Source organism: Ailuropoda melanoleuca, chromosome 2 (genome assembly GCF_002007445.2).
Source record: "Ailuropoda melanoleuca isolate Jingjing chromosome 2, ASM200744v2, whole genome shotgun sequence".
NCBI classification, from domain to species: domain Eukaryota; kingdom Metazoa; phylum Chordata; class Mammalia; order Carnivora; family Ursidae; genus Ailuropoda; species Ailuropoda melanoleuca.
In genome coordinates, this window is record NC_048219.1 from 167,409,472 (window position 1) to 167,421,069 (window position 11,598).

The window sequence follows — 11,598 nt, forward strand, 5'->3', positions numbered from 1 at the left end:
CATATAACACCCAGTGCTCATTACATCACGTGCCCTCCTTAATGCCCATCACCCAATTACCCCATCCCTCCACCCACCTCCCCTCCAACAATGCTGTTTGTTCCCTGTAGTTAAGAGTCTCTTATGGTTTGCTTTCCTCTCTGTTTTTATCTTATTATATTTTTCCTTCCCTTCCCCTATGTTCATCTGCCTTGTTTCTTAAATTCCACATATGAGTGAAATCATATGGTATTTGTCTTTCTCTGACTGACTTATTTCACTTAGCATAATATTCTCTAGTTCCAGCCATGTCATTGCAAATGGCAAGATTTCTTTTTTTTGATGGCTGAGTAGTATTCCATTCTCTATATATCCCACATCTTTTTTATCCGTTCCTCAGTCGATGGACATCTGGGCTCTTTCCATAGTTTGGCTATTGTGGACATTGCTGCTATAAACATTGGGGTGCAGGTGCCCCTTGGGATCACTACATTTGTATCTTTGGGGTAAATACCCAGTAGTGCAATTGCTGGGTTGTAGGGTAGCTCTATTTTCAACTTTTTGAGGAACCTCCATACTGTTTTCCAGAGTGACTGCACCAGTTGCATTCCCACCAGCAGTGTAGGAGGGTTTCCCTTTCTCTGCATCTTTGCCAACGTCTGTCGTTTCCTGACTTGTTAATTTTAGCCATTCTGACCGGTATTAGGTGTTGTCTCATTGTGGTTTCAATTTTGTATTTCCCTGATGCTAAGTGATGTGGAGCATTTTTTTCATGTGTCTGTTAGCTGTTTGTATGTCTTCTTTGGAAAAATGTCTATTCATGTCTTCTGCCCATTTCTTGATTGGATAAGTTGTTCTTTGTGTGTTGAGTTTCATAAGTTCTTTATAGATTTTGGATACTAGCCCTTTATCTGATAAGACATTTGCAAATATCTCCTCTCATTCTGTCGGTTGTCTTTTTTTTGTCAGACTCTTTCCTTTGCTGTGCAAAAGCTTTTTATCTTGATGAAGTCCCAGTAGTTCATTTTTGCCTTTGTTTCCCTTGCCTCTGGAGATGTATCTAGCAAGAAGTTGCTGCGGCTGAGGTCACAGACGTTGCTGCCTGTGTTCTCCTCTAGGATACTGATGGATTCCTGTCTCACATTTAGGTCTTTCTTCCATTTTGAATTTATTGTTGTGTGTGGTGTAAAAAAAAAAAGTGGTCCAGTTTCATTCTTCTGCATGTGACTGTCCAATTTTCCCAACACAATTTGTTGAAGAGACTGTCTTTTTCCCATTGGATATTCTTTTTTTTTTTTTAAGATTTTATTTATTTATATGCGCTAGAGAGAGAGCGTACAAGCAGGGGAAGCAGCAGGCAGAAGGAGAGGCAGGCTCCCCACTGAACAGGGAGCCCAATGAGGATCTTGATCCCACTACCCTGGGATCATGACCTGAGCCAAAGGCATGTCCTTAACCGACTGAGCCACCCAGGACCCTCCCCCCCACATTGTATATTCTTTCCTGCTTTGTTAAAGATTAGTTAAGCATAGAGTTGAGGGTCCATTTCTGGGTTCTCTGTTCTGTTCCATGATCTTTGTGTCTGTGTTTGTGCCAGTACCATACTGTCTTGATGATTACAGCTTTGTAATAGACCTGGAAATCCAAAATTATGATGTCACCAGCTTTGGTTTTCTTTTTCAACATTCCTTTGGCTGTTTGGGGTCTTTTCTGGTTCCATACATATTTTAGAATTGTTTGTCCCACCTCTGTGAAAAATGTTGATGGTATTTTGATAGGGATTGCATTGAATGTGTAGATTGCTCTAGGTAGCATAGACATTTTAACAGTATTTGTTCTTCCAATCCATGGGCATGGAATGTTTTTCCATTTCTTTTTGTCTCCTAAATTTCTTTTATAAGTGTTCTATAGTTTTCAGAGTACAAGAGTTTTACGTCTCTGGTTAGGTTTATTCCTTGGTATCTTTGAGTTTTTGGTGCAATTGTGAACAGGATTGATTCCTTGATTTCTCTTTATGCTGCTTCACTGTTAGTCTATAGAAATGCAACAGACCTCTGTGTGTTGATTTTTATATCCTGCGACTTTGCTGAATTCCTGTATCAGTTCTAGCAATTTTTTGGTGGAGTCTTTTGGGTCTTCTACATAGAGTATCATGTCATCTGCAAATAGTGAAAGTTTGACTTTTTCCTTACCGATTTAGATGCCTTTTATTTCTTTTTATTTTCTGATTGCTGAGGCTAGGACTTCCAGTAGTATGTTGAACAGCAGTGATGAGAGTGGACATCCCTGTCGTGTTCCTGACTGTAAAGGAAAAGCTCTCAGTTTTTCCCCGTTGAGAATGATATTCACTGTGGGTCTTTTATATATGGCCTTTATGATGTTGAGGTGTGTTCCCCCTATCCTTACATTGTGGAGGGTTTTTATCAAGAAAAGATCGTGTATTTTGTCAAATGTTTTTTCTGCGTGTATTGAGAGGATCATATGGCTCTTATCCTTTCTTCTACTAATGTGGTATAGCATGTTGATTGATTTGCAGATGTTGAACCACCTGTGCAGCCCAGGAATAAATTCCTCTTGGTCATGGTGAATTATCCTTTTAATGTACTGTTAGATCCTATTAGCTAGTATCTTGTTGAGAATTTTTGCATCCATTGTTCATCAGGAATATTGGCCTATAATTCTCCTTTTTGGTGGGGCCTTTGTCTGGTTTTAGGATCAAGGTAACGCTGGCCTCAGAGAATGAGTTTGGAAGTTTTCGTTCCATTTCTATTTTTTGGAAGTTTCAGAAGAACAGATATTAATTCTTCAAATGTTTGATAGAATTCCCCTAGGCAAGCCATCCAGCCCTGGACTTTTGTTTGTTGGGAGATTTTTGATTACTGGTTCAATTTCTTTGCTGGTTATGGGTCTGTTCAGGTTTTCTATTTCCTCCTGTTTCAGTTTTGATCATATATTTCTAGGAATTTATCCATGTCTCAGATTACCTAATTCGTTGGCATATAATTGACCATAATATGTTCTTATAATTGTTTGTATTTCTTTGGTGTTGGTTGTTCTCTCTCCTCTTTCATTCATGATTTTTTTATTTGGGTCCTTTCTCTTTTCTTTTTGATAAATCTGGCCAGGGGCTTATCGATCTTATTAATTCTTTCAAAGAACCAGCTCCTAGTTTCGTTGATCTGTTCTATTCTTTTGGTTTCTATTTCATTGATTTCTGCTCTAATCTTTATCAATTTTCTTCTCCTGCTGGGTTTAGGCTTTATTTGCTGTTCTTTCTCTAGCTCCTTTAGGCGTAAGGTTAGGCTGTGTATTTGAGCCTTTTCTTGCTTCTTGAGAAAGGCCTGTATTGCTATATACTTCTCTCTGGACCGTCTTTGCTGCATCCCGAAGATTTTGAACTGTTGTGCTTTCATTTTCATTTGCTTCCATGTATTTTTTTTTTAATTCTTCTTTAATTTACTGGTGGACCCATTCATTCTTTAGTAGGATGTTCTTTAACCTCCATGTATTTGTGGTTCTTCCATTTTTTGTTGTGGTTGACTTCAAGCTTAGTAGCATTGTGGTCTGAAAATATGCATGGTATGATCTCAGTCTTTTTTGTACTGGTCGAGTCCTGGTTTGTGACCCAGTATGTGATCTATTCTGGAGAATGTTCCATGTGCACTCGGAAAAAAATGTGTTTTCTGCTTTAGGATGAAATGCTCTGACTATATCTATGAAGTCCACCTGGTTCAGTGTATCATTCAAAGCCCTTGTTTCCTTGTTGATCTTTGGCTTAGATGATCTGTCCATTGCTGTGAGTGGGGTGTTTAAGTCCCTTACTGTTATTGTATTATTATCAATGACTTTCTTTAATTCTGTTACTAATTGATTTATATATTCAGCTGCTCCCAAGTTAGGGGCATAAGTATTTACAAATGTTAGATGTTCTTGTTGGATAAACCCCTTTATTATGATATAGTATTCTTCTTCGTATCTTATTTCGGTCTTTAATTTGAAATCTAGTTTGTCTGATATAAGGGTGGCTATTCCAGCTTTCTTTTGATGTCCATTAGCATAATAAATGGTTCTCCACCTCCTCACTTTCAATCTGGAGGTATCTTTGGGTCTGAAATTAGTCTCTTTTAAGCAGCATATGATGGGTCTTTTTTATCTATTCTGGTACCCTATGTCTTTTGATTGGAGCATTTAGTCCATTTACATTCAGAGTAATTATTGAAAGATAGGAATTTAGTGCCATTGTATTACCTCTAAAGGTGCTGTTCCTGTAGATTGTCTTTTTCCTTTCTGGTCTTTATTACTTTTGGTCTCTCTTTTGCTCAAATGGCCGCCTTTAATCAGGGCTGCTTTAATGTTCACAAATTCCTTTAGTTTTTGTTTTTCTTGGGAACTCTTTATCTCTCCTTCTATTCTGAATGACAGCCTTACTGGATAAAGTATTCTTGGCTGCGTATTTTTCCTATTTAGCTCGTTGAATATATCATGCCAGTCTTTTCTGATCTACCAGGTCTCTGTGGACAGGTCTGCTGCCTTCCATGTCTTCCCTTGTAGGTTAAAGATTGCTTGTCCCAAGCTGCTTTTAGGATTTTCTCTTTATCTTTGTAATTTTTTAAGTTTCACTATACTGTGTCATGCTGTTGACCTGTTTTTGTTGCTTTTGCAGGGAGTTCTCTGTGACTCTTGGACCTGAATGCATGTTTCCTTCCCTGGGTTAGGAAAGTTCTCAGCCATTATTTATTCAGATAAACCTTCTGTCCCCTTTTTCCTGCTCTTCTTCTGGGACTCCTATAATATGGATATTATTTCACTTTTTTTTTTTTTTGCTTTGTTTTTTTAAAGATTTTATTTATTTATTTGACAGAGAGAGAGACAGCCAGTGAGAGAGGGAACACAAGCAGTGGGGAGTGGGAGAGGAAGAAGCAGGCTCCCAGCAGAGGAGCCCAATGTGGGGCTCGATCCCACAACACCGGGATCACACGCCCTGAGCCGAAGGCAGACGCTTAACGACTGAGCCACCCAGGCGCCCCTTATTTCGCTTTTTGGAATCGCTGAGTTCCCTAAGTCTGCCTTCGTGCTCTTCTTTTCAGCTTCATTACTTTCTGTAATTTTATCTTCTATATCACTGATTCACTCTTCTGATTTGTTCATCCTTGTTCGTGCTCTTCTTTTCAGCTTCGTTACTTTTTGTAAATTTATCTTCTGTATCACTGATTCACTCTTCTGATTTGTTCATCCTTGTTTTTATGGCCTCCACTTGGGTCTGTATCTCAGTTATAGCATTTTTAATTTTGACCTGACTAGATTTTTAGTTCTTTTATCTCTACAGTAAGGGATTCTCTAGTGTCTTCTCTACTTTATTCATGGCCAGCTGGTATCTTTATAATCATTGTTTTAAATTCTAGTTCAGACATCTTACTTATATCTGTATTGATTAAATCCCTGGCTGTGAGTACTACCTCCTGTTCTTTTGGGGTGAATTTCTCTTTCTTGTCATTTTGTCAAGAAAAGAAAAGAAAAAGAGAAACAACAATAACAACAACAGAAAAAAACTAAATCCTGGATGTGTTTTTAGTCTGCTTGTTTAAAAGAAACTAGATCCTGGGCACGTGGGTGACTCAGTTGGTTAAACGTCTACTTTCAGCTCAGGTCATGATCCCAGGGTCCTGGGATAGAGACCCACATTGGACTTCTTGCTCAGTGAGGAGTCTGCTTCTCCCTCTACCCTTCCACCCTGCTCATGATCTCTCTCTCTCTCGTACTCTCCCTCTCAAATAAATAAATAAAATCTTAAAAAGAAAAGAAACTAGATCCCAAAATAATATATATATATATATATATATACACACACACACAATGAAAAGAAACAGAAAAGTAAAACATATATATGTAATGTTTATAAAAGTAAAAATTAAAAAAGGATAAAAAAAGAATTGGAAAAAAATAAGAAAATAACTGAAAAAATAATAACAAAAGGCTAAAGAATAAAAATACAAAGAATGCTAGTTACTGTTTTCCCCTAGAGCTTAAGTTCTTCAGCCCTCTATGATCAGTAGACTTGGTGCAAGAGAGTTTGTTTGTGCTGGTCTTCTGGGGGAGGGGCCCCGTTTGCTGATTGGTGGAATTGTGGTAGTGGAAATGTGCCTGCAGTGCACAGGGAGGCAGAGCTTGGTGTAAGTGGCTCCAGGCTCCACTAGGTGGCGCCCTTTTGTCCTTGCCGATGTTAAGCATCGATGGGCAGGATGAATGTGGCAGCACTCTGCTTTCTAGCACTGGAGCTGAAAATTTGCACTCCCTACTCTTCAATGGGCCCTCACAGAAAAGCACTCAGCCACTCTTGTCTCCCCGTTTCTGTCAGAACTCTGTGTTCATTTTGCCTATGTGCAAGCTTTATACCAGGCACACGGCTGAGTTTCAAAACCCCAAAGTTTGGGAACTCCCACGGTTTGGACCTGCACTGTTCCTCCCAGGGATGGTCTCACCACACTAATGCCATTTGGAGAACCTGTCTCAGGAAAGCAGTTGCTTGATCACACATGGGATCAGTTTATGGCAATACAGAGCAGAAAGCTGGCACTTAGACTCACTGTTCTCAGGTGGCTTCTACACTCCTATACCTGGGAACTGTATAGGTGCCACCCATTCTTCTTGTGACCCCAGGGATCCTCAGATCACACTGTCACGCCTGAGATTCTGCCCCGCTTTACCATCTGAGCACCTTTAAGCCAGACATGTCCCTCACTGTATAGCGGTCTTCTAAAAGTTCTGATTTTGCACTCAGCTACTTATAATACTTTGAGGTAGCCTCCTTAAGCAGGCCCCCTCCCCACTGCAGCATCCTCAGCTATATCACACCAGATTCAAGTCTCAGTACCTCCTACCTTCCAAATAGTGGTTGCTTTTTTTTTTTTTTAAGATTTGTTTAAATTTATTTGACAGAGAGACAGCCAGCAAGAGAGGGAACACAAGCAGGGGGAGTGGGAGAGGAAGAAGCAGGCTCCCAGCAGAGCACGGAGCCCAATGCGGGGTTCTATCCCAGGACTCTGGAATCACACCCTGAGCCGAAGGCAGACGCTTAATGACTGAGCCACCCAGGGTCCCCTAGTGGTTGCTTTTCTACTTGTAGACTTGCAGCATTTCTTTTCTCAGACCTCCAATTGATTTCTTGGGTGTTCAGAATGATTTGATAACTATTAGTTGTATTTGAGGGATGAGACAAGCTTAGGGTCCCCCTATTCCTCCACCATCTTGACTCCCAGTCAGCCTTTAATTTAAAATAAAGTGAGGGGCGCCTGGGTGGCACAGCGGTTAAGCGTCTGCCTTCGGCTCAGGGCGTGATCCCGGCGTTATGGGATCGAGCAGACAAGCTTAGGGTCCCCCTATTCCTCCACCATCTTGACTCCCACTCCCCCTGCTTGTGTTTCCTCTCTCTCTGGCTGTCTCTATCTCTGTCAAATAAATAAATAAAATCTAAAAAAAATAAAAATAAAAAAATAAAATAAAGTGAATAATACTCATGGATTGAGAGCTAAATATTGAAGTACTTAGAGCTGTCATATTATTTTCTATTATCTAATATTTTGTGATGGAGGTAGAAGAATCCCCTTTAGATGGAGTTCTGTTCTGCACTTTATGCCTTTTGCTTATTAATTTGATTTGCCATTTTCTTATTTATAAAGGTAACACTGTTTTATGGTGCTGACATTAAAGTTAAAGAAGACTATTTTAATTTATTTGGAAACAAGTGAGCAATATTTATAATTTGATTCTGATGGTATTGACATTTTGATCTTATTTCAGGAAATAGGGATTCACCCATATAAATTTTGACTTTTGAATGATTCATTTAATTTTCTCAAATATTTATTAAGCATCTATCATCCTTAATATTATTCTAGGTATCAAAAATCCAAAAATGAGTAAGATTTTTTTTCTGATTTTAAGATACCTTTTGCCTAAGGGGTGCCTCACTAGCTCAGTGGGTGGAGTGTGCACTTCTTTTTTTTTTTTTTTTTTTTTTTTTTTAAAGATTTTATTTATTTATTCGACAGAGATAGAGACAGCGAGCGAGAGAGGGAACACAAGCAGGGGGAGTGGGAGAGGAAGAAGCAGGCCCACAGCGGAGGAGCCTGACGTGGGGCTCGATCCCATAACGCCGGGATTACGCCCCGAGCCGAAGGCAGACGCCCAAACCGCTGTGCCACCCAGGCGCCCCGGAGTGTGCACTTCTTGATCTCAGGGTTGTGAGTTTGAGTCCCACATTGGGTGTAGAGATTACTTAAGAAAAAAAAATCTTAGAGGCGACTGGGTGGCTCAGTCATTAAGCGTCTGCCTTCGGCTCAGGGCGTGATCCCAGCGTTCTGGGATCGAGCCCCACATCAGGCTCCTCTGCTAGGAGCCTGCTTCTTCCTCTCCCACTCCCTCTGCTTGTGTTCCCTCTCTCTCTGGCTGTCTCTCTCTCTGTTCTCTGTCAGATAGATAAATAAAATCTTAAAAAAAAAAAATCTTAAAAGAAAAAAGGTACCCATTGCCTAGTTGGAAAAGATAGACCATAAACAACTATGTAATCCAACATAAAAATAATTACTAAATAAAATACTAAACAAAGCAATGTGCTGATTAAAATAATAAAAGAAAATAATTAATTCTGGCTTAGAAATTCAAGACAGACATCAGTAAGAAAAACTTTAAAGTAGAAGTAGGATTTCTCTAGAAATGAACAAGGTAAAAACTCTGCTGAAGGACTAGTCTGAACAATGGCCTAGAATTTGCCAGCAGTGCATGGTATGTAATCCATTGTAGCTAGAGCCCAGTATGTATGAAGGAATACAGTAAAGATGTCTTAATATAGTTATGGAATTATTTTTTCTTAAAATTATTTTGAAGGAACCACATCCTCCTAGATTGTCAGCAGAAGAAGCAGTGCAGAAGCAGACCAAAACAGACACTTCAACCCTGAACCTGTTTCAACACCTCTCTGAACTCAAATCATTTTTTATAGAGGTAATATCTAACTTGGTAATATCAAAGCATTTTCTGTGTGAATTCTATACACCAATCAGTGCTCCTTTTATTTTCTAAAGAAGGGGGGGTTATAATATTTAATCCAAAATAGTAAATAATATTGCAGTAATATGTTCTTGGATTTTCAAAACAATCTTACTGGAAGTGTTTGTTTGCTGCTGAGTGCTAGTGAGACCTGTTTCTCTTGGCTTGCTTTCTTCTACTTCACATTTTCCAGACAAGGAAGACTAAATAATTTGATTGAAATTGTTTTTCATGACAGCTGAAATGATATGTAGAGGAAGTGTAAAATAACTCCTAATTATAGTGTCTGCCTATTTATAAAATATTGCCCAATAAGTCAGATTGTTAATTGCTAATATCAGAAGGAATAATCAAGTAAAACAAGGTAGTTAATGCTATAATTGAAAGAGTACTTTAAATTCAAATGTTTAAATATACATATTGAATTACTTTGGTTCAGAATGTGAATATGAAGTGCATTTATACCTATGAATTTGGTAATATTCTTGGCAAGAAGAAAAATGGTGATAAAAAGTTATTAAGAATAGTTTGGATATGTGTGAAAAAGCAGTAACTCTCATGCAATACAATAGACATTGTTAAACTTTTCTTAAAGGGCCAGGCAGTAAATATTTTGGACTCTGCAGTGAAAAGGCAAAATCAAGAATGTTATGTAGGTACATATGTAACCACTTGAAATAGAACCATTTAAAAATGTAAAAACCATTCTTTGCTTACCTACAGTCTATAAAACAAGTGGTAGGCTGGTCTTGTACTATAGGCCGAGTTTGTCAAATCCTGCATTAGAGTATCATTATAATGTGTTTCTTAGGTTCAGTATCATGGGAAATCTTTATAGAATTTTTCGATAATTTGGTGTAAAAAATTTTGTGAAGTTTCTATTATAGTTAGCTTTATGCTGAGTTTTATTCAAAGAACAATGTTGTGGTAAGCTCTATAGTACTTTAATGTAAATGTTTTCCCACGTTTCTGAAAGCACTTCATAATTAATTCTTGCCACTCCTTTCCTAGATTCATGTTTAGTGAGATATAGTAATTCAGTGTTTAACAATACAAACTCTCCAGAATCAGTTGTTTTCCCAAAGTATCTAAGTCAGTTGCCTGGAACTTGGCATACAAAGAAACAGTGCTTAGAAATGATGATGCTGGCTGGCTCAGTCAAAAAGCATATATGTGACTCTTGATCTTGGGGTCATGAGTTCAAGCCCCACATTAGGCATAGAGCTTAACTTTTAAAAAGAAAGAAAAAAGAAATGATGACTAATTCCAGGATGTGTTCTGGGTCCCCAAGACCATCCTCAGGTTTACAGAAGGACTCACAGTATTCAACATACAGTTGTACTCACAACTATAATTTATTATGGTGAAAGGATACAAAACAACATCAGCAAAGGGCAAAGGAACATGGGCTGAAGTACAGGGGAAACCAGGTACAAGCATCCAAGAATCCTCTCCCAGGAGAGTCACAAAGGACGTGCTTAATTCTCCCAGTAACGAAATGTGAAAAATACATGTTTGTATACCGGGGAAGCTTATTAGGGACTCAACACCCAGGGTTTTTATTGGGGGTGGTCACATAGGCAACCTTTGCCTAGCACGTGCCAAAATTCCAGATTCCCAGGAGACAATAGGGTCTTCAGCATAAGCCATGTTGTTTGCACAAATAATCTAGGAATAGTGAGCCACTTTTGTCATTGAGGAGAAGTTTTATAACAGTGTAGGGAACTCTGCCCACCAAGTTCCCAGATGCCACCGAAGGGCTGACCTTACAGGAAGGCCTTTCTAAGGAGGGCTGTTTTGAGCCTGCTATGTTAACTAAATCTTTACTGCACATAGGGCAACCCATTATTTAACACATAATCTGAAGGACATGTTATACTGTATTATGCAGTGGTGATAAAATTTTTTTATTATGTCTAATCATTTGTGACATTGTTTTTATAGAATAATGCATTCCAAGTTCTATCTGCAGATTCAGTGGCATTTGTCCCTTTGTACCCACCATGTCACAGGGTAGCTATCCCCAGGACCAGTATTTGGAGCAGGTCAAAGAACACAATAGATATCCTTGGGTCCTGATAATTTATTAATCCCTTTTCATCATCATAAGAGAAGGTATTTCCCCACTCATTCATATGAAAAGAGAAAGCCTCTCTGTAGTTATCTCTTCCTAGTTGTTAAAATGGTGAAGAAAACAGAGGTAGCACTGAAAGCAAAGGCCTAATAAATGGATTTCTTCAAACACCATGTTCATTTATTCTTGTTCAAATGTAAGTTGTTCTCTTGATTCACAGAGTGAAGAGAAAAGATAGGGACTAATTTTATATGGTTTATAATTCATTATTTAATTCATATAAGGATCTTAGAATAGTACCTGGCGCATAGTATATGCCCAATAATGTTAGGTTATAATTTATCTAATAAATGTGAGTTATAATTTATGAACTATTGTTACATCAGAAAACTTAGTTCAAATTACTATTTTCTTTCATGTTGTAATAATATAATGGCAGATATTTTCTGAGGACTATATTTTCTGGTCCTATTGTTACAGCATTCAGGGATTGCCTCAGG

At 38.5% G+C, this 11,598-nt stretch overlaps 1 protein-coding gene across 8 annotated transcripts in view; it reads left to right on the forward strand.

Annotated features, from left to right (window-relative positions):
* Positions 1-11,598, forward strand: part of NBEAL1 (neurobeachin like 1) — a 199,956-nt gene that overhangs the window by 162,350 nt on the left and 26,008 nt on the right. For all 8 annotated transcript variants that reach the window (XM_034654989.1, XM_019799567.2, XM_034654993.1 and 5 more), the window contains one exon: positions 8,863-8,979. In XM_034654989.1, coding sequence (XP_034510880.1) covers positions 8,863-8,979 — 117 coding nt within the window. The remainder of the gene's footprint in view (positions 1-8,862; positions 8,980-11,598) is intronic.